The sequence below is a fragment of the Abramis brama genome (assembly GCF_963993115.1).
Source record: "Abramis brama genome assembly, chromosome: 11".
NCBI classification, from domain to species: Eukaryota; Metazoa; Chordata; class Actinopteri; order Cypriniformes; family Leuciscidae; genus Abramis; species Abramis brama.
In genome coordinates this window covers 19,569,743-19,595,278 of record NC_139973.1, presented here as the reverse complement: position 1 = coordinate 19,595,278, position 25,536 = coordinate 19,569,743, and the positions used below count along the sequence as shown (strand labels likewise).

The 25,536-nt window shown below is 36.9% G+C and overlaps 1 protein-coding gene across 2 annotated transcripts in view; it reads right to left on the bottom strand.

Moving 5' to 3' along the window:
- Positions 1–2,148: 2,148 nt before the first annotated feature.
- pkn2b (protein kinase N2b) overlaps positions 2,149–25,536 on the bottom strand; it is a 47,545-nt gene continuing 24,157 nt past the window's right edge. The window contains exons 3-22 of one of the 2 annotated variants that reach the window (XM_084129049.1): positions 18,657–18,811; positions 15,788–15,911; positions 15,536–15,693; positions 14,117–14,330; positions 13,256–13,441; positions 12,103–12,212; positions 10,462–10,605; positions 10,288–10,363; positions 8,527–8,704; positions 8,149–8,275; positions 7,367–7,488; positions 7,193–7,268; positions 6,903–6,994; positions 4,786–4,962; positions 4,635–4,697; positions 4,473–4,549; positions 4,240–4,382; positions 3,794–3,901; positions 3,531–3,611; positions 2,149–3,431 (exon numbers count right to left, since the gene is read on the bottom strand). In XM_084129049.1, coding sequence (XP_083985175.1) covers positions 3,228–3,431; positions 3,531–3,611; positions 3,794–3,901; positions 4,240–4,382; positions 4,473–4,549; positions 4,635–4,697; positions 4,786–4,962; positions 6,903–6,994; positions 7,193–7,268; positions 7,367–7,488; positions 8,149–8,275; positions 8,527–8,704; positions 10,288–10,363; positions 10,462–10,605; positions 12,103–12,212; positions 13,256–13,441; positions 14,117–14,330; positions 15,536–15,693; positions 15,788–15,911; positions 18,657–18,811 — 2,615 coding nt within the window. In that variant the 3' untranslated portion in view covers positions 2,149–3,227. The remainder of the gene's footprint in view (positions 3,432–3,530; positions 3,612–3,793; positions 3,902–4,239; positions 4,383–4,472; positions 4,550–4,634; positions 4,698–4,785; positions 4,963–6,902; positions 6,995–7,192; positions 7,269–7,366; positions 7,489–8,148; positions 8,276–8,526; positions 8,705–10,287; positions 10,364–10,461; positions 10,606–12,102; positions 12,213–13,255; positions 13,442–14,116; positions 14,331–15,535; positions 15,694–15,787; positions 15,912–18,656; positions 18,812–25,536) is intronic. The other variant, XM_084129050.1, reaches the window with a different exon arrangement.

Sequence of the window (25,536 nt, the reverse complement as noted above, 5' to 3'; positions counted from 1 at the left end):
CTGGTCACTGACTATCAGACAGAAAAATTTACAGATTTACAGCACTGTTCAAAAGTCTGATCAGGTTTGAAAATCTGGTTTAATCTAATTTAAACCTGAAAATTAAGTTTGAAAGGGGTCAGACATGCCCCTTTTTATTATACTAATATGTTCCGGATGATATAAAATAAATATTTAAGATCTGTCACTAATTGTTACGTCCCAAGGGACGTATGTGTGTTTTATTGCTGTTGTAGTGCTTGTCTCTGTGTATTCCATTCCTTGTTGCTCCTCCCACTATCCACTTCACAGGTTTGGGAGTGCCACCTGATTTGTGTTCCAGCTTGTTAAGGTGTGAGTGGAGCAGTGTATATAAGAACCCAGAGAGTTCCAATCCAAGAGAGAGCGACTGAGGCTTTCCTCTGAGAGACTGTCATCTTCCGGTCCCAGCACTTGTTGGTTTCATTGTGTTTGTGGTGTCAGTTATAGTGGTTAAAAGAAGGTGTGCTAACTTCTATGTGACTTTGTGGTAACCTTGTGTTTATAGTAACATCATCTAACTGGAGTGTTTTTCTTTTAAGTTAATATACTGTTTGGTTGTTTCTTTATTGGGATAATTTGTAGGGAGGTGGATGCCATTTTATTTGAGAATTAGTTTTCTCCTGTGTTAAATAGAGAGGAAGTAAGGGAAGTGTTTGTCTTTTTTTACTTTTGAAGCTAGGCAAGTTATTTCTAAAAATATTTAATAATTTATTTTGTTATTTTGGCCGTTTCCCCTCCTGAAGTCCTATCTTTATATCCCACTGATTATGTAAAAATAATATTTGTGAAATCTTTTTACTTTACAAACTGGTGTCCTTGTAATGTGTGCTTTTCCTGGGACCTGGAGACAGGAGTTCTCTCACTCTCTCCCCGCAACTTTTGTTACCTTCCTTTCCTGCCCCTAGACCTGAAACGGATCGTAACACTAATCAAATAAGTACATTTTGACATTTGCCCTGTGAACTCTTTGTACAAATGGTCAGATGTTCTAGCGTCCACTGAATCACAAGATGCTCTGGAATATTCTCAAATCATGCTGGATAACATGGTGCGTTTTCATACACCTTTTGCACCAAATAGTTGGTTTCTCAAATACGAGAGAGGGAGTATTTCACATGTTTATGATACTGTGCAGAGGAGGTTGTTAAACTTTAAACACATTAGAGACTACCTTAATCTTGCACACAGAGGAGGGAGTTTTGAAAGTGCACAGAGTGGATGAAGCTTTCCATGGGAAAGCCTAGTTACTCATGCAATACACACCCAGACAGGACCAGTTAGACCCGCAGAGCGATAGTTTGTTTCTTCCCTGCAGCAGTTAGGTGACTCAAACATTAACTGCTTCTGCTTTTTGCACATTTGTCACATGCCACCCACTGCAGGAAACAGTTAAAGAAAAGTAGCTTATTGGTAATTCTCCTAGACCGGTTTGCATTTGTCACTGATACAAAATCCCATTGTAACAGCAAGTACTAAAACTAGACCAACAGGTTTGACCAGTCAGGTACGTCAGTCATCTTCCACCTGTTGTAAGATTTACATTTATCACATTAGGCTATCACTCAGCAGTAAAGCCGCCAATTCTTATTTCATAACAGACAGCCCACCAACAGGTTTAAATGCAAAGTTATATTTAAGCAACATTGTCTGTCCAAATGTGCAATCAAATATGAACTATTAAACATGTCTTTCGTTATGGCAAGCCAATCATTACATTAGCCTATTTGATAACAAGCATGCTTACGCCGTCTATTAATCCAACACACACACAGACAGACACACACACACTAAAGAATCAACATATTGTTTCAGCCTGCCTTAAGTCTAATTCTGAAGTGCATGTAAACCATAGACTGTAAAAACAATGATGTAAACATGATAGTTTGGGTGTGTGTCTTTATTAGTTTGTTTGGAGCACACACATTCTTCTGTGAAGTTCTTACCAAGAGGAACAGACAGAAACCAGGTGTCAGTTTGTGTACAGAATGTATTTGAGGAAGGTTTCGTGATACACTTGAGTGGAACTGTTGGCAGGAGTCCATCGTAAGCTACCTCACAGCTGAGTGAGTTCACTGGAACAAATTATGTCTAACAAGTAGGAATGGTAATCACAGACTAATGAAACCATTTCTATTAAAATGGTTTAATGTTGACATACAACCACAAAATGGCTAAATTGTGAGAAATCGTTGTAAAATGATCTGAAATAGTCAGACTACAAATTTCCTTTAAAAAAAATGTCAACTAATAAAACATACAGCCAGCTTTGGCATGACCACATGCCAAAAATATACATTTTTTTTGTATTCACGAATATACATTTTTACATTCCATTTGAAAAGTTCAGAATTGCTCTCAACTTTGAGCTGCCCTCTCCAAAAATGATAATCTTACAATTCATATATGTGTACAACCATTGTCATAACATACAGCAGATCCAAATGGCTAATATTCTAAAAATACAGTATAAAACTATAACTTACATTTCTTTTGATGATTAGAGTACAAGGATGCTTTTATAGAAACGAAAAATTCTTGAAAGATTAATTAAATCGCAGCTTTCTCTCATTTTACCTTAATAAAATTCAAGTTAATCTGTGCTCTTGCCCAAGGTTTTTTTAATCTAACAAGAAGGGTAGAACAACATTTGGCAGGAACGCTTTGGTAGGTGTTTCTGTACCTGATAAGTTATTATTTGGAAGCCCTGTAAAGAATTTAAGGCATTAAAGGGAATACATGAAAATAAATTATTCAATAGAATTCTCCTTGAGCTTTCTCCTCTTGTAAGATGTTTCTATTATGGAGTGAAGAATTTGCAATTTGAGGTCTTGGCCAGGTTCAGATATTCAGTTGTGTGTCTGCCCCCAAAATCTGAAGACAATAGGCACATTTTAGTCTTTGAAAACAGAGAAAATGTGTTGAAAATGGAGAGAGAAGCTGCAGTTGATCCTGATGAATCCTCACAAGTTTGTAATGGTCACTAATCAGTGTCCCAGTGCTCTGACAATGAAAAGACGCCACATTGGGCTACCAAGACTCAACCACTTCATTCTTGTTTCTTAAAGCAGGTTATTACCAATCCCTTAAATGGCACGAGTAAGAGCATAGAGGAAAAGAGGTTTCTTCTCTAATGTGTCCTATAGAAAAGGAGTTTTTCGGCTGGTTCAGTGTTGAGCATGTGTGATTAGGGTTTATGAGGATCTGGGTTAACACCAGTCAGCAATGTAGTCAAAGTCTGCAAACTGCTCCTGCTCGTTGACTGTCAGAACCCTCGGCTCACGAGGTGGAGTTAGTATCGGTGCCTCTGAGGTGAATTCGTCATCGAAGTTACTAACGTCCTCACGGCTTTTGATGGTCGGCACGAATGGAGGCCGGATCTTCTTTGTCAGCAGTCCCTCCCAATCCATATTCTAAGGGAGAATAAACAAATGTGTGGTAAGGACTTTATCGGTGACACATGGAAGTAAAAAAAAAAAAAGAAAAAAAAAAAGGTAAAACAGATGGCCTACTCTGAAAAACGGATGCCTCTTCACTTCCTCCGCATCTCTTTCCCCTGCACCAAGGCGCCGCTCTGGATTTCTCCTTAACAACTGGATAAAGAGAAGAATGTTTTAAGCTTATAAACATAGCTAGTAAATTCATGCTAAGTGCCATAACAAAAGAGAACTGCCTTTCTAAAAAGCGGTGTTGATTTTAAGGATTGCCCTATACAATAAAATGAGGTGTAGCCTAGGACAATAGTTAAACCAAAGCAGGACATGTCCAAACATACCCTTCTCATTATGGAAATGGCTTCTGTGGAGAGGAACCTTGGATAGCGAACTTCATCATTAACAATACTGTCAAACACCTCCTCTTCATCATCGCCAGGAAATGGGGACTGAGAATAAAATGAGAAATAACCCATCACCACACAATCTCTCCATGTCATTTACAATTACACGACTTCAATGCATAATGCACTTCAATTTAAATTATTTTTTAAAATAATTATATAATTTCAGTGTACTATTTCAGATAATAGAATAATGGAAATAACTGAAAAGTGTCTTAAAGTGAATATATAGCTTTTTATTTCCATATCACTTAACATGAATTTATCAATATTATATCACTATAATAAATACATTTAAAAAAAAAAGTTAAAAATAATTATTAACTACAGTCTTAATAAATTTTCCCCTTGGGATCAATCAAGCATCCATCCATTTATCATACCTCTCCAACCAACATCTCAAAGATGAGAACTCCCAGACCCCACCAGTCCACCGCTCTTGTGTACGACGTCTCTGTTAAAACTTCAGGTGCTAAGAACTCAGGAGTTCCACAGAACGTACTAGTACGATCTTTAAAGCCCATTCCTACATGATGGGAGATGGAATGAGTTACACAAACAGTAATGACAAACACATAAATCACACAAACATTAGTAATACAAGTACATTATCTACCTTCTTTGCAGAGACCAAAATCTGCAATCTTAACATATCCCTCAGTATCTACCAAAAGGTTATCTAGCTTCAGATCCCTGCAGAAGAAAATGTATGACAGTCACATGTGGTTCACAGAACATTCATTAGTCTTCAGTTTTTACATTCAGCACTGACACTTACCTGTACACAATTTTATGGTCATGCAAAAATTGCAGCCCCAAGACTACACAAGCAGCATAAAAACTGAGGGAATAAAAAACAACTTTTAGCATTTTAAGTAAGAAATGATCATGTCAAAGTGACATCAGCAATGGTAAATTCAGTCACTCACACAGCACGAGGTTCAGAGAACACGTCTGCATGAATGTGCATCATCAAGTCTCCTCCTGCTGCATACTCCATGACGAAACACACATGCTCCTTGGTCTGGAAACAAGCGAAGAGGTTCACCAGGAACGGATGCCGAACACTGTTCACGGTCTCAAAGATCCTCTTCTCACACATGAGGCTGTGGATATATATATTAATAGTTAGAATAAATGGATAGTTGACGAAGAATGTCCATTACTTTTTTTAACATTTCTGGTTAACATAGGCATACATACTTTAGGTGCTATATTTAAGATGGTCAACTTTATTAAATGGTCCTGCAGTGTAACAAATGCATTTTTAAAGACTCCCTTGTGGTGAAAATCAAGTTTTTAATGTTGTTAATATGTCTATGTGGTGTTTTTAATATGCTTAAACCATAAACCATGTGCAAATTCATAAGTCAACACCATTTCTGAGTATTTTCTTTTTAAAACTCCACTGAACCAAAGACACAGAAAACACAAAACACAAAACGCGGTTTGAAAAATTGCCGGTGTTTCTTACGTCACAAACTACCTTGTAACCAATCCCATCAACGTGCGGGCGAGCTTTAGCATATCATTAACTTTGCTGTGAAGCAGGGGAATCTCAAGAGAAGCCAGGTTATACTGGTATATTTTTCTGTTGATATGAAACTTTGAGTACATTAAGCAATATAGAGGGTGAATTATGTATATGATGTATATTACGATGCTATGATGAACTATGCGCCTTCCTCCACTGACTATCTAAGTTGTTCAAAGCGTTTCTAAGGATGCTCTTTTTTAGAAGGCAGTTGTCTGACTCTGAGATGGCGAACGGGAACATAGTTTGTGTAATATTAGCAACACATTATTAGCTGTTTTATAACGTAGTCAAGCAAAAGACTAATCATATTAATCACCGTTATGTGTCTGACGTTGTAAAGAGCGATACCATCGTGTAGCATTTACTACAGTAAAGTTGGCCGAGAGGAACAGGTATTCTGAGCTGGTGTGAGTGAGTGGAGGTGGGGCTAATTTGCATATTCAGGGATCTGCATATACTAACTGCATATTACTGAAGTAAGGGTGTACAGTAACATTAAAGCTATTTTAAGGCGCACAAAAAAACCCAGGAAAACCGTTTAAATATGTAATATTGGTGATCAAAGATGAGTTTTAAGGGATACAACTATTGACTACAGAGGGACTTTAAAAGTAGTAGTCTGTTAATTAACATGGCCACATTAACTGTATGCATAATAATTATAACAGAACATGCTAAATCTGCTGCTTTGGAATGGAGCGTTGCATGTCAAAATGCATTTAATATGTAACAACGACTAATGATAATGTATGTTACATTACAAATGTATGTAGGATATATTAGAAGCATACAATTTTTATTGAATTTTTCCTCAGTGCCAATCTAAACTTAATGTTAATCTAAAGTCAATTACTGATAAAACAAATATAAATACATAAAATTATATATATATAAAAAAGATTTAAAGTTGGCACAATTTTCACAATTCTGCACATATCATCAATAGTTAAGTTAACTTAATAAGTTAACTTATGACATTTAAGACAAAGTAAATGAAGACTAAAATTAATGAATACGACAAGCTGAAATTTTGTCGAGCCCCTAAAGGAACATTGGATGGGAAAAAAATATGAGATGGACGGAAGTTCCCCAGAGAAACTTTGTGTCCACTCGCAAAACGTTAAGAGTTCTTTGCTAGTGAGTTTCTTGAGGGAACGCAAAAGGTTTTGCTAGCAAATGCAAAGTTTCTCGAGAGAATGCAAAAGCAATGAAATATATTTGTTCCATCAAAATGTCACTTTAGGGACTCCGTAGAAATAGACCATTCAAAAAGGACAGTCTGTCAAAAGACAAAAACTGTAAGAACACTATGCTCTGTGGCTCCAACATGTCTAGAGTACAGCTCTGACTCTTTTCGCCTTTAATAATAACAGGAAGTAAAACAGGAGCAGAATAGTCCCCACTGTATACAATTACTGATGTCTCTACAAATGCTTCCAAGCATTGTCAAGTACATGAAGTTATAAGTATAAGTTATAAGTCACTTAAACACACATGCATAGCCTTTACCTGTCCACTTCATCTCTTGCAACAATGTCACCTTTTTTCAAAGCTTTAATGGCAAACATTTCTCCAGTGGTCTTGTACTCAGCAAGTAAAACCTGTTGAACAATTAAAGAGATGAGACAATGAAACAATCTCCTGCAGAAATCACAAACTGGTGGTGTGTAGAGATAATCTACAATACATTACACAATTACCAAATACAAATGGTTAATGCACTGTGACCATTACATTATGGCACATTTGCAAATTTTACAGAGCTTGCCTTATTGCACATGTGAAAGCATAACGTTTACCTTTCCAAAGTGGCCACGCCCCAGTACAGCTATACATTTGAAGTCTGCCAAACTGAATTGAACTTCCTCTTCTTCCCTAAAAGCATGAACATACACTTTGAGCATTTGACTACAGTTAATGAATGCATGTTTATATGTAGGCATGATGTCATCAGGAAATGGGAAACAGACTACCTTATTTCAGTTTTTCGTTGAATTGCAGTCAGTTCCAGGTCAGGCTGCTCATTTTCAACCAGACTGTCATAATCTGGTTTAGCTACTGTGTTGTTCAGGAAGTCAAAGGTCGCTAGGGCATCCTGTAGGCAAGAGGTACTTAAGAGTCATTCCAAACCTTTGCAAAATAACTCTCCTTAAGGGGCAGTTCTGCCAAAAATGAAGATTCTGTCATTGTTTACTCGTCATCATTTTGTTCCAAACCCATGACTGACATTTGCCCATCAAACACAGAGCAGCATGTTGGGCAGGATGTTCACGCTGTTCTTTTCCTTAGAACAGGGGCAGTCAAGCCCATAAATGACAAAAAACATATGCCATATGATAGCTTTTTGCAAGGAAAAAAAGTCTTCATTCGCTTAATTCACATGACTTGGCATGCTATATTTAAATATACATGAAGGTCAATGAGATTTGAGAGATGAGGTGAAGATTATCAGTGAACAATATTGAGTTCAATTTCTTTTCCTTACTCAAAGCAATCATATTACTTAAAAGTTGTATGAACTACATTAATGGTGCTTTTGGTCATTTTGAGGGCTTGACATTCGGTGATCATCATCCACTTTCATTGTATGGAAAAGAACGCCATCAACATTTTGCTGAAAATTTTCCTTTTGTGTCCCTCAGAATAAAAATAAAGTCAGATGGGTTTGGATCGACATGAAGGTGAGTAAACAATGACATCTTTCACATATCTCAGTTTTGTGTAAACTATCCCTTTAATACAACCCCTCCTTTACCTGCACCTCTTTTCTATCTGGGATCTTATCCGGTGGTGCTGTTTCCTCTATCTCCACTTCGATGGAGTGCCGTTTTGAGGGAGGGGTGGCTGCTTTGTCAAAGTCTAATTTGGTCACAGTGGGGTCGCTGATGAAGAGAAGACAAATCATAAAAGTTACTGCATAGCAATAGTAACATTATGGAATGCATACACTGGGATACAGACCAGGAATGTTAAGTCATCTCATTATCTAAATATAGAGCACCAATTATGTTTCCAGACAGATTAGTCATTGTTTATCAAAGACTGCAGAATAATTTGAGGGCTTTCCGCTACTGATGCTCTTTTAGGGAATTAGTCTGTGGATGAGTTGGAATGAATTTGTACACATATGCACCTGGGTAGGGAGTGGGCGTCTGGGTGGCCGATGGGTGCCATTTCATGGCTAAATGCTGAGCCCAGATCAGCCGCCTGAGGACTGAAGGAGTTATTGATTGACGGAATGGCTCTTCTCACCAACCTGCCCCAGGTGGCGATGTTAATGTTCATCTGAGGGGCACGCGGGAACGTTTTACCTAAGAGGAACAAGGTTTGAGATGAATAAACTTCTGAGCAGCAGATAACATTAGTTCCAAAACCTAGTGCGCTACTTATGGAGGCAATATTTTAAAGCATCGTAGACATGTTTTCTAGCAGGGTTTATACAACTAAGGGTGTGTTCACACTTGTTGGTTCTTTTGGTCTGGACCAAAAAAGAAAATTATACATTTAGTCCTGGTTCGCTTAGTGTTCACTGGGATTTATAACTGAGCCTAAAGATAAAAAACAAAAAAAATGCTGTGTGATGCTCATTATATGTTATTTATTATATATGAGCTCACAAAGAGCTTATAAAATGTGTAAAGGAGCTGAAAGAGTCAGGAATTCCTCTGTTGCACACACAAACAAAGGTCTGCTGCAAGACAACGATGTTTCCAATGCCTGTACTGAACTGTAATAGGGCAACATCGCGACTATGTCGAGACAAACCAAGCATGCTTGAGCATTCTGTGCTTTTTAGGGTCGCATCTTGTGACATCGCATCATATTTTTGGTTCGTTTAGATGTCTGTGGTTTGTGTTGTATTCATATTTCAGTCGAACTGCTTCGGAGTTCATTTGGAAGTGGACCAAGGCCCACCTTTTCAGGGGTCTCTAACAGAGCAATCGCACAAGAGTTCGTTTTAATCAAACCAAACCTGCCAAGAGTCAACACCCCAAGATACCTAATTTTAGCTACACTGAGACAACATAGCATGTATCCTTCAAATGGTGTAAAAAAAAAAGAAAGAAAAAAAGAAAGTTATTTATTTATTTATTTACAGAGAGGTGTTCTAATATCTTTTCTATTGCACTTTGAATGAAGCTGGCCACCAAATAAGATTCACACGCTCAGAGTAGCTGAGGTTACAAAAAAGTACAATTTGGTGCTGCTTACGAACAGTGTTTTGCTAAGAGACAGTGAATAGCAGAAGAATCCAGAACCGTAAATTGGATTTATTTATATTTTTTTTTTATAAACACCATACCAAATACTAAGATCTGAACAGCTGTCTAAAAACATGTAAACAAAGTTGTGCAACTCTTGTCTACCAGAGTAACCAGGGCAGTATTTCTGCTTTTCTACAAGCGCCACAATATCAGAGAGTGATAAAACAGCTAATGGACCAAAATTACGTCCCAAACATTTGTGTTGGTGTGAATAGACTGTTAGCTTAGCAACATGCTAACAGAAAACTTGAGTCTCCTATGCAGATCACTATTTGTATGACACCTATAAGTTAAGCTGCCAGTTCCAAATTGATCCTTTATGAGGATCCATGATGGATAAGTGCTTTCTTAGAAGGCAGCTGCCTATGTAGGCAGTAGACAGACAGTTCATGAGATTTTGGAACATAGCTTAAACCAGCTATTCACCCTTTTTGTAAATACATGGTTCAAGCGAGTTCAAAAAGAAGGTCAAAGTTCATTCTGACTTCACCGTGCAAACACTGGTCCCGCAGCAGAGCAATATTGAACCACAGAACTGTGTTAAGAGTAGGCTGCTTAATCTAATCTGTTTGAGTGAACATGTCAACCATTCTCAACACTGAGGCATATTTGCCACTTCATAATCTTACCTTGCTGTTTGGAGAAGATTTTCTTTTGCCTTTGTAGTTTAGGTCGCCTCTCAATAACTGGGTTAAAAAATGTAACCTGTGTCCAAAGAGACAGAGATAATCTCCAAAATATTCACAATAAGGCCATCAAATTTGTGTATTACATGTCTGTGTGTAGTGGAAAAAATTAATTACCTCAGCAAACAGTGTTCCTTGTGGTTCCAGGTAGAGGCACATGCCATGACGCTGGTTGTCCAGGAAGTCCTCTAGACGTAAAAACTTAACAGCACACAGTGAGCGCCAGTCTCTCCAATACACAGCTATCTCCAGTTCACGAGACTACAGGCCAAACAGAAAAATTATTTAAGATATGATATTAAGTATATTACACACTGTATACACTCTTTTTTTAAAGACAAGAATACTTTTATTCAGCAAGGACAAATTAATAGTGGAGACAGTCAAGACTTTCACATTGTTATTTGTTACAAAAATGTGTACTTTCTATTCATCAAAAAATCCTGAAAAAATGTATCACCACATTTTCACATAAATATTCAGCAGCACAAACGTTTTCAACTGTGATAAATTATTTTTGACCCACCAAATCCACATATTAGAATGACACTGAAAACTGAAGTAATGGCTGATTAAAAAATTGCAATTGCTTTGCAATCATACAGGAATAAATTACATTTTTTTAAAAAAGAGAAAACATTTATTTTAAATTGTAATATTATTTCATTATTAGTTTCAGTTTTTTTTTTTAATCAAATAAATACAGCCTTGGTGCAGAAGAGACTTACCAATCCTAAACTATTGAACAGTAGTATACATGCATTTAGGCTAAAACTACAAATGAAACTAGTTTCGTTACAGTGTTGTGCATGGTTGCCAGGGCATTACTATGTGGTTGCTAGAAAGTTATGGGAGGTGAATCATTCATGTTCAGTACAAAAGCTGAATTTTAAGGGCCTAACACCTCACTGTTTATGCTGTGAGCATGAATCTATAGTATGAGCAACAGTAACAGTGAAGCTTAACCCAGCATGCACCACTTATGAGTATTACTACGGTTCACAGCCAAAGGTCTGACATTTACAGGCCTTTTACAGGTCTTTTCAGAGTCTGTCTGCCATAGCACAACTACTAATTAGAGCTCTCTTGTTGCCTGCCGTGAGATTAAAAGATTATGCCGTCACACATTCAAAAGCAAGTCAAAACACACAGACATGCATGTGTAAGTTCATTCAATAATCAATCCTCAAATATAAATTGAATACAATAACATAGCAAGTAGTAAGCCTCCAAATCAGTCTTACTATGAACTATTTTCAATATCTTCCCTAAGGAGTAATTTAATTTACAGTTATTTTGGGAAATGTCAAGAGGAAACCTGTGCAATTCCATCAAAATAAAAATAAAAAGTGTCTGAAATCAACCAATTTCTTAATGTGGAGGAATGGAGATACATTATAAAGATGAACAAATAGGGAACTAATGTTGATTGTGAATATAATGACAAACATTAAAAGTAAACTGAGGTTTGCTTATGCAACAGTGTGACTCAATAATAAATATACTGCAGAAAGGGAACATTTATATATGTTAGAATTAAGAGATTACGAGTGATGACTTCTGATCCGCCTTTTGAGTGTTTCCATAAGAACTGGGTCAAATCTGGGATTAACATTTCCAAAGTTAATTGAGAGAGACTGGAATGGTGTGCATGTGTGCATATGTGTGCCCATCGACTCATGTGTTGAGGGGATTATGGGATAAGACTGTGGTTTGACAACTGTGCAACTGACTTTTATGCAATTTCTCATGCATTACCCGGTCAAGTTCCAGTGTGAACTTCTGGTCCCAAGATTGGTTGCTGACTGGCTTCCAATGGGTCTGTCCCACAACTGTGTTGTCCAGCTTCAGAACGGCACTGATTTCATCTGCCATAACAGCACAAAATACCTCTTAAATTATTTGTCTTTAACAGAGGCATGAATATATTCACAAGATATTTGTATTTACATTTATTTATTGTGATTCATAAAAAAATGCTGTGATGAAAATAAAAATATCCCTTAACGACATCAGTCTGCACGAAAAAAAAAAAAAAAATACTTAGACTAAAAGTTTTAAAAAAGCAGATGGAATACAAGAACAGATCTTGTGTAACTGCCTTTCTTGGACAAACTCGATTTAAATGACTGAATTTACAGGGAGATTATCGAAGCAAATATTGATATATTCAGTTACTTGTGATTTAATTAATCTGCAAATCATGTAATGAATCATTAGCATTTGAATTAAATGTAAAAAAAAAAAAAAGTAAATCAAATAAATTCCTATTTTTAATCGACAGACCATTCAAAAGTTTGGGATTGTCAAGTTTTTAATGCTTTTGAAAGAAAACCAAGGCTGCATTTATTTGACCAAAAATACAGTAAAAACATTAATATTGTGAAATATTACAAAATTAAAATAATTGTTTTCTATTTTAATATCTTCTTAAATTTAAAAAGCTAAACTTTCAGCATCATTACTTTTATGAAACATTTATTTTTATATTATCACAGTTGAAAACAGTTGTGCAGCTTAATATTTATAACATTATAAATTACTTTACTGTCATGTTTGATCAATTAAATGCATCATAGATAAAAAAGAAAAAAATACTGGCCTCAAACTTCTGAATGGTAGTGTATTCACTTGCATACAAGTCAGAATAAGTCTCTCTTATTTTCCACACAACTTTATAGAATAAAAGTCATTTTGATGGGGAGACAATGACTGAAGATGAAATCAAGTTAAATTCAAGAGCCTTAGTTTGTAGTTCGCTAAAAGCAGACTGTACGTGAGTGAATGTAGTGTAATTTATATTGATTACTCGCTTTGAAATGGTGAAGCCCAACGGCAATGCAAGATCCTTAGGAATGATCTTAAATGGGATTTTCAAAGGGCATTTAAAACAAATACAAAGCCACTCAACTGGACAGATCATCGGACTTGGATAGGGTTCTGGTGCTGCCAGATTTGTTCTTGTTTCCTCGGCTCATAAATGAGGAGCGTGCCTCACTGGGGCTCCAGCCGGGTAGAGGAACAGCTGCTGTCTTTGAGCGACCCGGGACGTTCTCCAGGAGGTCCTGACAGCCCATGAGCCTCACGTCTAATGTGCCTGAGGATTTACAACAGAAACCCTACTCAGAGCCAAAAACGCTGCATGATCTTGAGATGTAAATCACCAAACACATCTATTCTGATTAACACAAGATAATAAGTGTGCAAACAATTACAAATGTCTATTTCAAGACACATGCAGTAGTTATAGAGCCTTATATGGAAAGCACTACATGGTACAAGTCTATAATGGTAACGTAAGCTCTCTCGTTCTCCTTTAGAGTGAAGGTCAACGTTGTGTGTGATAAAGCCAAGGGTGGGGGAGGGGGCCGCTGGGGCCGAGTGTGTGGACACTGTGCGAAAAGTCGAGTGTAGTTCCTACATGCCTATACCCAGACAGCTGTTCCCCCTCTCAAACAGAGTTGAACGTACAGCACCATGTGTTGTGATAAAGGACTAAAGGGCCCATTCACACGGGGAGCGAATATTTGCAGAGAACAAGACTATAAATTGAAACAATGCATTCTAACGGAGACAAAAATTCAGCTGAACACAGGAGACAAAAATTCAGCTTAACCCCCCATACCTTTATTTGAATTAAAGCCTAGAACTTTTACAAGCCCTTTGTTAACCTTTTGAAGTATTACAAGCTGCCATCGTTAAAACCAAGCTAAAATGGGACCAGTAAATAACAACAGAGTACCATGTGACTGTATGAATTTTGTTTTGTTACCGGTCAGAGCAGCAGGTTTGGCCACAGTGCTGTACTGGTTGCTGGTGGATATGATGCTTTGGCGGGGACTGAGAGGTGGGGAGGACACCATGGCTAACTCCTCCATAATCAGATTGCCCTTCGGGTGATTTTTGGGCAACTCACTGAGTCTCTGCTCCAGAGAGAACTTCAGCAAGTCTAGCTTCTGACTGGACTCATTCAAGCGGGCTTGAGCCTGCAAGACAAAGTTAGACAGCATTTACAAATGCATTGAGACATAAATACACACATTTTAAATGCAGTCAACAAAACCTCCAAAGACCTTTGAAAGACAAACCAGATTTAGAACCTGTTACAAAGATAAACAGTTTTATGTGCGTAACATTGGCAGTGTGAGTGGAAAACTGTATGGTAAATCTATGGGATAGAGTCTGGACGGATGCCACAGTTGAACACAAACTCTTCACTACCTTGTGGAAGTTCAGGATTCAAATTTCTCTGTGAAATGAATGTGTATCAGAAATTGTTGTAGATGATGTTTTTTTGTTTTTTTTACTTTTTTTGAATTAATATTTCTTTGTGTTAATTATTTGCTTTAACTCGGTTATTATTGTGTATAGGAATGCACAATATATGGGTATCAAATCAGTTATGGACAAATACTAATGATTTTGCCATTTATCGGTATGGGTAAATTTTGGATATAATCACCCTATATTGGAAATTTTGCAGTAAATACTGCTTCATATGAACTCTAAAGTGCTGTTAGTCACTTATAACATATTTGGGAACGTAACGTGAATGAGAAGCATTAATAAACCTGTTACCAAAATAAAAACTTGATGGTTTACATTTGAAAATGAAGAAATTATGTAAATATTGGTATTGTAATATTATAGTTGTGCTATAAAATTGTTCGTTTGTTTAACTAACGCCATGCCAGCTACCCCGGCTATATTCATGGTGAGAAAGAGATTAAAAAGGAACGATTAAAATAGGTTTTTGAATTGTATCTTAGATTAAAAAAAATAAAAATGTTAAACTAGATCTGGTCTTCATTAAAGGGTATCTCTCGCCAAAATGTAACCTAGGGTCTTTTTGTTAATCTACTTGAGGCAAACTTTCGTTTACAAGCATAATTAGAATGGAAACGCCACTTTTAAGTTTGACCATATTTTCGTTTTAGGTTAAATGCCTTGTGAATGGGAGTGAATGGGGCACTTTTATGATAGCATCAAAAATCGCTATTTGTAAAGACTTCTAAATTGAGAAAGGCTGTAAACATTTGGACCTTGAGGCAATGCAGGCTATTACAAACATCTAGTTAAATGAATAACTGGATTAAATGGATACAGAAATGAAAGCGTTTATATAAGCACAAGAAAACAATCAATCAATGAGAAGCAACTATAAAAACAATGATTTAGAAATGAAGCCAACCTCTGAATGAGCTTTCTTCTCCGTCACCTTCCCTGTTCCAAGCAGTTTCATCACGTTTTTGGCACCCTCTGCCACAGCAGACTCTATCCGGAAGTGATGTCGTAGCTCTTCTATCCTCAGGTCCAGGGGACTGATGATAGGCTTGCTTGAAGTTACTGCTAACATCAGATTTATGACTTTTTACCACACTTCTGCCCATTTAAAGTGCAAATCATAGATATAATTAGAGAGGATATCAGCTATACCACATACCATCATTGTTCTCATAGTTCATCTCGCTGGTCTGGCTGGCTTTAAGGATCTGCATTCTAATGAACTCTATCTTTGTCTTGCTGTCTTGAAGCATCTGCTGAGCTGCTGCGAGCAGTTTGCGGTCCTACAGATGTAGCCACAGCAGAAAAGTAAAAACAGAGGAGTTCAGAAACAAAAGGAGGAATAAAATATGCAGAACCATAGTTTATAAACCTTCAAATATGAATATAAAAGGAGATATGCACTTGAGTTCAATTTCTATTCAGACAACAATGTCAAATAATCCCCGTTCACACAGATCAGCGAAAACAAATAAAAACACTGTATTTTGCACACCAGGCTAGTAGTTGGCGATGTCACTAAGTAAAAAAACACTACGTGATAGACCGAACACGTAATACGACTGCGCATAACGTCACCGTTTTCACAAATTCACACTTTTGTAGTTTACACGGATACGATAGTTTATCATTTTCAAAAACTTGCACTTTAAAACCCATTTTCAAAAGTTTGCGTTTTCAGGCCTCCATAACGCTGTTGTCATGTAAATGAACAGCCAAAATGCATAAAAAGTTTTTAGTTGAAAACCGTATCGTGAAAACTGCACCTCAGATCCCTTTTGAGGCGCCCTAGAAAATCCCCTTAAACATATTCTTAAACACCTGTCAGTTTGGACAACTGTAAAAATTGTATAATATGTATTAACTGTTTAATAAAAAAAAGTATCTGAGGCCATGCTGTATTGTGCATATAATCATAGTTGAAACATGACCTATCATACCTTCATTAATTCATATTCTTAGTATGTCTTACTTTTATGATTTAAAAGTTATTAAAGTAAAACCAACAAATGAAAACCTTGCCGTTTGTCTGAAGTGTCAAGGGATGTTTCCTTGTCACACCAAGCATTTAAATCTAGTGAATGTGAGTGAGTCAGGAGTCTCTATGGACTGAACTTCCTGTAAGGCTGACGTTACCTTAGAGGCCTTTCCTCCGGATGTCTAAAGCAGCTGGGGACCTGCATGAAGGACTCACCACTTAATTTTGACTGACCAGACAAAACCCACATACCGGTGTGTATTTTTTTCAGGGCCTAATATTAGCTTAACCAATGGTGTGAGTTTGGGACAGGGTTACCCGTATGTCCCAGCATTAAAAGACAGGGAGTTTTGTTTGCATGCAATTTGATTTGTTGCCACAAGTGGCGCAAAAATGACTTTAAAAGTTCTTGAACAGAGCATTTGCGGGCCAAGAGAAACGTAGGAGTATCTCTTAATCAGTGCGAGTCAAATTAAGTCATGTGCCGCAGTGCTGAGCATGTTTTCGTGACAGCTTTTTGGAGGGTACTAAACTGTTCATACATCTGGAAATGAGTCAGAGTCCCTTGTTCTGTCTCCCTGTGTTTATCACTCCATATATTTCGCCCACAAAGACTGTGCTGATTTAACACAACTCCTTTGTGAGTCCAAGATGATAATTTTAGCCATAGAGCCTCTTTAATTAACCGTTCTTGATAAAAGGCAGGAAAGGAGGGTCGGATACTCCAGACAAAAACCAAATCAAACCATGGATTCCGCTGATACAACATGTATGTAATGAGACGCACTACATGTACAGTAACCAGCACTGATTTCCTGAGGGGGAGGGTGGAGAAACATAACTGAACGGTTCTATTCCAGTTCTCCTTAATGTCAGCTGCACCCTAGGGGGTTACTACCATGACATTGGCATATGTGTATAAATGAGTCTGGTCTGGCTTCCTTTACCTCTTTTGGAAAAAGGAAAGGAGATTTCATCTAATTTTAGAGAACATATTTGCTAACATCTGTTTTCATTTCTTGGGATGAATCTCTCACAAGATCTTTAAGAGATCAAACGGTTTATCTTCTCTGCGAGTAAGAGTGAAGTACAGTATTTAGTTTAATTTAGACCTGAAGTGTATTTTTTTTTATACAGTACTGTACAAAAGTCTTAGGCACGTTAGTATTTTTTAAGAATCCATAATCGATTACATGAAGAAACAGAAAAAAATTAGAGACTAAATCCAGAAAAACTGCTCTAAGACCCACCGGCAAAGCTACAGTACTGAGCAAAGTTTTAGGCACTTGTGTGAAAATGCTCTAAAGTGAGGATGCTTTCAAAAATAATGTCATAAATAAATATGATCAATTAACTTATATTATTAACTAAATCAAATCAATATTTGGCGCGACCACCCTTTGTGTTTTTTTTCCCCTAGCTACACTTGCACATAGTTTATCAGGTAGCTTTGCAGGTAGGTTTCTTAAAGTGTCTTGGATACATTGCCGCAGTTCTTCTGGATTTAGTCTGTCTCAGTTTTTGCTGTTTCTTCATGTAATCCCAGATGGACTTCGGTGATAGTGAGATCAGGTCTCTGTGGAGCATACCGGCTGTTGTCAGACTGGATTATTACAATTGATGGAAAAATACATTTTTGGAAATCTAAACATATTTCCTACTGTGAAACACTGGCTTAAAACCAATTTTTCTTCTTTTGTTAAAAATACTAATGTGGCTTAGGTTACAAGTTTGCCACTTGAAGGTTGATTTAACTGAAAAATGTAAACACAGTGGCTCCATCAGTACCAACACTGCAACATTGGCTCAATTAATGCTGTGAGTTTGTTGTAGAACTATTAAAAAGGGGGAATGTTCAGTAAACCTGTTTAAAATTGGGCATATTTTTTTAACAACTGCACATTGTAACAGTCATACAAAACAAAACAAAACCATCTTGGCCATTCTTTCCAGAGAATTTATGTCCATCAAAATGATTGTTCTTATCACAAGCAAATACATTAGACCACACAATCCACACACCACAGATTCTCTAAATGCAGGCTACTACCTTGGAAGAGCCGTTGGAATACATTTGTATCATATTTTCCGCTCCCTGTTTCACTTTGAGCTCGATGTCGGCCTGTTTCTTCAGAGCAGCCAGTCGGCTATTGTTGGTGGACGTCCGGGCTTCACTCTTGGGGGTGTCTGGGGTTAGTGGGTACTCTGACATTGAACAAACACAAATCAACATCAAAGAGTTAATAACGCACTAAAACAACAATAAATACAGCATGTTTGAAATGTTGTAGAAATTACAGCGACTGCAAACATATGGGCAGGAAATGCACCCAAGATTATGCACCCGAAATCACACTCGATCCTTCAGGGCAGGTAGAAAATGCTAAATGCAGGACAGCTAGCATGAGCACAACATAATTTTCTTACGATAGTAAGCCACAAGCAACTACACAGAAAAACAAACAAAGTGTAGCTGAGGATGATTAACTTAATTTTTTTGCCTGTTTTTGCTTTAAACCCTTTAAAGGGTAGTCTCATACAGCCAGGCTTTTAAACGGCAAAAGGTCCAGTTCACATTATAGCTAATTCTGTCAACCTGAACCACATACATTACAGCTAATTCTGTCAACCTGAACCACATACATATCCATCCAGAAATATAACTGATGGAATATACAGTTCTGTTTATGGATATCTTGTTTAATGGCCTCTTAAGTGCCTTAAAGGATTAGTTCACTTCAGAATAAAAAATTCCTGATAATTTACTCACCCCCATGTCATAATAAGATATTGATGTCTGTCTTTCTTCAGTCGAAAAGGAATTAAGGTACTTGAGGAAAACATTGCAGGATTTTTCTCCAAATAATGGACTTCAACAGTTATCAACGGGTTGGAAGGTCCAATTTGTAGTTTCAATTCAGCTTCAAAGGGCTCTACACGATCCCAGCCGAGGTATAACTGTGTTTTCACACTGCCGCCGGCGAGAGCGTCAAAGTAACCGGAAGTCATTCATTTTCAATGTGAGCTGGTTACGAGCAGCGCGGCGTGTCTTGGACGGTGTGGGCATCGAGGAAAGTTGAAGTCAGGGCAACTTTATGGTAATAAGCTATGGTGCGATTCGGCGACAACCAATCAGAATGTAGAAGTCCTCCTCTTGAGAGGATTCCAGAGAACGCAGACGTGTAAACTGGTTCTGACCCAACATTACTGCCCATTTCCCACCAGATAATTGCTGTGGCGGGTTTCCCAAGGGTTTACAAGACCAAGAATTCGATCTACGTTAGAGCGTCCATAAATCTTTCAACAGCGTTGTTGGCAGGGTGGCAATAGAGAATTTTGACACACTCAAATATCTAATACTTTTTCTATGTACACAAGAGGCCTATTACTCTCAAATATTGTTCACAAATCTGTCTAAATCTGTGTTAGTGAGCACTTCTCCTTTGCCAAGATAATCCATCCACCTCACAGGTGTGGCATATCAAGATGCTGAATAGACAGCATGATTATTGCACAGGTGTGCCTTAGGCTGGCCACAATAAAAGGCCACTCTAAAATGTGCAGTTTTACAGTATTGGGGGGTCCAAAAACCAGTCAGTATCTGGTGTGACCACCATTTGCCTTGCGCAGTACAAAACAGTTGATCAGGTTGTTGATTGTGGCCTGTGGAATGTTGGTCCACTCCTCTTCAACGGCTGTGCGAAGTTACTGGATATTGGCAGGACCTGGAACACGCTGTCGTATACGCCGATCCAGAGCATCCCAAACATGCTCAATGGGTGAAATGTCCGTCCGATTGTTTTGCTAGATAAAACCCTTATTCCTTGGCTGGGATCGTGTAGAGCTGCAATGAAACTGCAATTTGGACCTTCAGACCATTGATAACCGTTGAAGTCCACTATATGGAGAAAAATCTTGGAATGTTTTCCTCAAAAACCTTAATTTTATTTTCGACTAAAGAAAGAAAGATATGAATATCTTGGATGACGTGGGGGTGAGTACATTTTCATTTAATTCTGAAGTGAACTAATCCTTTACACTAATCTAAGCACCTCAGACATTAGCGTTTAATCTGAGGAAGAAGAAGAAAAAATAAATAAACTTTAGGAGATAAGAGTTGTGACAACACATAAACAATACTATTATAATTATCTTATGGTATTTTATAAGATAAAGAACATTTTACCTCCAAGCCAAAATTTCAACTTGTTAAAACATGTAGCCAAAAACTATGAAGGTGGTTTTTGTTTAACTTTAGCATGATGAGTTGTGTAATAAGCAAAAATGACAGTGATGTAATGACACCCAGTGAAGGACTTGTGCAGGCAGGAAAAATGCAAATGTTCTCTCAGGTGACAGTGTGCCAGTTTCTCAAAGACTCTCTGTGAGAACAACTAGGCCATCATGGAAAGACTTGCACAAGATTGAGCAAACATAAACATGAACAGAAAACACCTTAGGAGAAAAACTGAAAGAACGGGGAAAAACTGGATAGTCAGTATGAAATGTATGAAAAACTTGCCTAAACAAGCAATACTAAAACTACTCAAATTCACATACGATTTAAAACATGATCAAGTTAAAGGAAAAATGGCTAATTGTGTCATTTTGTTCCTCTGAAACTCTCTCTCTCTCTCTCTCTCTCTCTCTCTCTCACACACACACACTCTTCAGGCTTGTTTTATGACGAGCTGAAGTTCAGAATGAGGAGATCATCCACTCATGTCCTGACAAGAACACTTAACCACAAATTATATACACCTGCAAAGGTAAGGTGGAAGCCCAGTTTCTGACATATAGCTCTGTCATGACATATAGAGGACTAAAGCAAAACATTAATATTAATAAAAATAAAATTCAGTGTCACCAAAACAACTGATAGCTGACATGAAATACAATGTGACATGCAATACTAAATCTACAGTTTTAAATAGCATTAAGCTAATTATTAGCCATGCAGCTTATATAACCTGAATACCTTAAACACAAATTTTTTTTTAAAACTGGTGGCCATTCACAATGACAAACACATTTAAAATAAGCAAAATCCACTGTCGCTTATCTCGAGCTTGCTGATTTAAAAACTGCCCAGTGTCCACACAAATGCAAATCTTTAAATCTCTATGCACTAATAAACACACACATTAACATCCAATGTAACCAGAAATCAATGATACTCATAGGGCTGTCTTATTTAAAAGCATTAAAATCCATCTTAAATGCACAAATCTGATCTTTTCACCAATCTGAAATCATTTGACTTGGATCAGATGACTCCCTGATTCACATGTTGGGAATTCCCATGCATTTACTCACTGCACCTGAGTACAAAGAGATGATTTTAGATTTCTGAGCAACTCATCAAGAGAGTATAATAGAATTCAGAACATTCCTGTATAAATGGTTGGGATATTTCTGAATAAACTAAGACATGCTCATTCTTTTTGTTATTCTCTTCTGGAACTACTGAATATGCTCACTTGCACCATTTATACTTATTTCGCTTCTCCCATTTTACATGTTCTGGAAAGAAACTTATGCATAGAGGCTTATATGCCTTCTTTCACATTATTATTTATAATGTATGAAAATTGTACTGATTTATACTTTTAAAAATGTGAAGAAAAAAAATCCTTTGTGCAAAATGTGAACTTGACATTTCACAACAACTTGGCATTTTATAGCTCAGGAACTGCTTAGGTTAAACATCCACAGCTATAAACATTCCATTAGAGTGGATATTAATCATATAAAATTGTAAAAATAAGAGGAAATTAAATAAGTTTTTATATGCAAAAAAAAAAAAAGATTTATTTATATGCATTTTTGCTGTGTACATGCTTGAAACAACATTCAATCGGTACCTGATATTAGAATGTAGCAGATAATCCCGTTGTTTTTCAAACAGAGATCACGATTCTGAACAGACAACTAAACAAAATAACATGTAATTTACTAGAGGGGTTCTTACAAAATGTTATTGGCTATAGAGTATTTAAAATGTTCGATAATTCTGAATAAGAATTATAAAATAAAATAAAAAGTTTGAATGAATGATTCAATGACTCACTCATAAATAGTTTAGCCTAATTACTAGATGAATCAGTGCTTATGAACAAATCTCTTGAATGAATGATTCAATAAAATAAATTTAAGTCAGTTGTCACCACCTGGTAGTAGGGCTGAACGATTAATCGCACTTTACATGTAATGGCACTTAAATCGAGATGGCTTATTGCGATTAATCGTTCAGCCCTACCTGGTAGCGTAACAATGCGTCAAACTACTTTCAAAAGGTGATTTTGATCGCTACCGTAGATGTGTTTATATCCAAACTATAAACTTTTCTCCCAGTACTTCTGTGATAATATGAATATATTTTTTACACAGAAATAACAAAACTGTGGTTGAAAGACTTTTTTTGAAGCTGTTTTATACCAATACTTTACATGATAACTGCTCTCTCTGGCTCATCGTCAGCATGGACGCAGATTTGAATCTTCCGCTGTGATTTTGTCAAAGGTTTAATAGATCTTTTAACGATTAATCGTTGGGTGCATTAGTTAGGATTAGATTATGTAATTGATTTTTATCTTAGCTGTTTACAGTCGCATCTCCAAATATCCAAATAATCAATAATAAATTCATTTTTAATTGATTATTAAATTGTTTAATAAGGTTTATACATGCTAGATACCAAGAAAGAGTTCAAGATAAATCTTTTCATTACTACTGGAGCTACTAGTGTGCTAAGATTATTATTATGTAAACAGTTACTGGAACATGCATCTCGCACCATGCATTGTAGATACACAGAAGCATCATGCCCATTTTGAGCACCTTTTTTTATTTTTATTTTTTATAATGATGTGTGATTCATCATACCTTATATGATACATCACACCTTATATGATACATCACAAGAGCAGCATCTTTGAAATATGCATTATATTTTGAACTGTTAGGCTATATGATGTGCATGCAAAATTAGGAAAAGCGAATGTAAACTGTATTTGCAGTTGCGTTTCAAACACATTGATCAATAATATGCTAACAAAGACTTCAGTGAAAGGTGCGCTGGATTCTCTTCGTGTTCTGAGCTGGTGTGAGAGACTCATCAACAATAAACGCAAGCTCTTATCAGCCATATCCAGCACATTTACATTAAATGTGATTAATAGTGGATCATTTCACATGCTTCTGTGTCAAAGTGTTTATCATCAGATTTGTTGAACATGCGTTTTCTGTTCATGTGTGCCAAGTAGGAATGGGTATCGAGAACCGGTTCCATTTTAGAACCAGTTCCAAATTTGCAAGAACCGGCTATTCGATAAGAAACAGACATTCCGATTCCGCTTATCGGCTCCTGGGAACATTTTAATGTGATTTAAACCATTCAATCACAAATGACTCACGCTCTGTTTTCTGTGCTCTGCACACATCCAAAACGTGCACACAGAAAAAGTGATTCTAATATGATTTTAAACCATTCAAGCGCGAGACCACTTGCGCACTGTTTTCTGTGCTGCACACACAAGCAAAGCGCGCTCATAGAAAAGATGATTTTAAACCTATACTTTTACACATGCACGCAAGCACACAAAACAGCACGAGAGTCGTCTCGCGCTTGAATGGTTTAAAGTCACTTTTATCACTTTTTGATGCTTTATTGCATCAGATATGTCTCACAGCTGATTGGTCCAGTTTTGGTTGGTTATCTTTAACCCAGAATAAAATCTGCTCCGGAGCAGGAAAGCAGTGTAGCGGAAATTAGCAATGAACTTGGCTTAAAGCCAATCCACCTTCTTAAGCCTGAAAAACTAAAGTTTGCTCAAACTAAACTCAAACTTACCTGGGTAGGAACTAAAACCTGCTTAATGCAACAGGCCTTAAGAGACATTTAATGCATCTGACTAAAAATGAAAGAAGGTAGCCTAATATTGTGGTTTTTATAAACATACAGTACAGTGATTTTCATGAAGCATTTGTAGAACTGACCAGGAAAAGCCTCACATTTGCCATGGGTTTCCCCATTACTAAGTGCCAGGATAGAGACACTTCCTGTCCTAATTCTGCTCTAATCCCTCCATCGCCCTCACCCTCTTGAAGATGGGCAGGTTGCTTTTACCAGACCAATAAAAACATACATTTAAACATTTAGAAAATGCATTTAAACACACCATACCATAAACGTACATTGATTTGAAAAACCTAAAAAGAGTCAACAAATATTTTGGTTTGATCTGTTCACAGTCACACCAAGAACAAATTCTATAAAGATAACTATAAACAAAGTTTTAAAAATCGTTCTAACTGGGAGTCCACTCGGTCCACACCAAAACTATAACAATAAGAATACAGAGGAACAATAGGCTACTGTTGGAATCACTTTCATAGATGAACAATAAAAACAATCAAAATACTTCCTACTTTAAAAACATGTGATGCAATTATGTTCATGGAACATAACTGAAGTGCACTTAGAATAAACAAGAGTCAACCGTTGGTGTAGACGGTATATAGATATCGTTTTGGCCTTAACCAAGAACACAGCTGGCCTTAACCAAGAACAAGGAATACAGATGGTGAGACAGTAACAAATGCATGCATCTACAGAGAAACTAAAGACACGATTCTAAATGCAACAGAAGTCCCCTGAAGCAATGCCAAAAAAATAAATATAAAAAAATACAGCTTTATAATCATGAGTCTGCATTCATCATTTCAAGTCCACAAAAAGTCACACTATAATATGTCACACCACAATGCCATGAGCCAAATACAACACTACCACTTACAGACACAGAGATGCAAAGACAGACACTCTTGCCATATTGCTTCTTTGAATAAATTTATGATTAACTTGGCAGGTCATATTATACTACTGTAGTATTATCTATAATAAAGTTCAAAGGGAAATAAAGACAGCC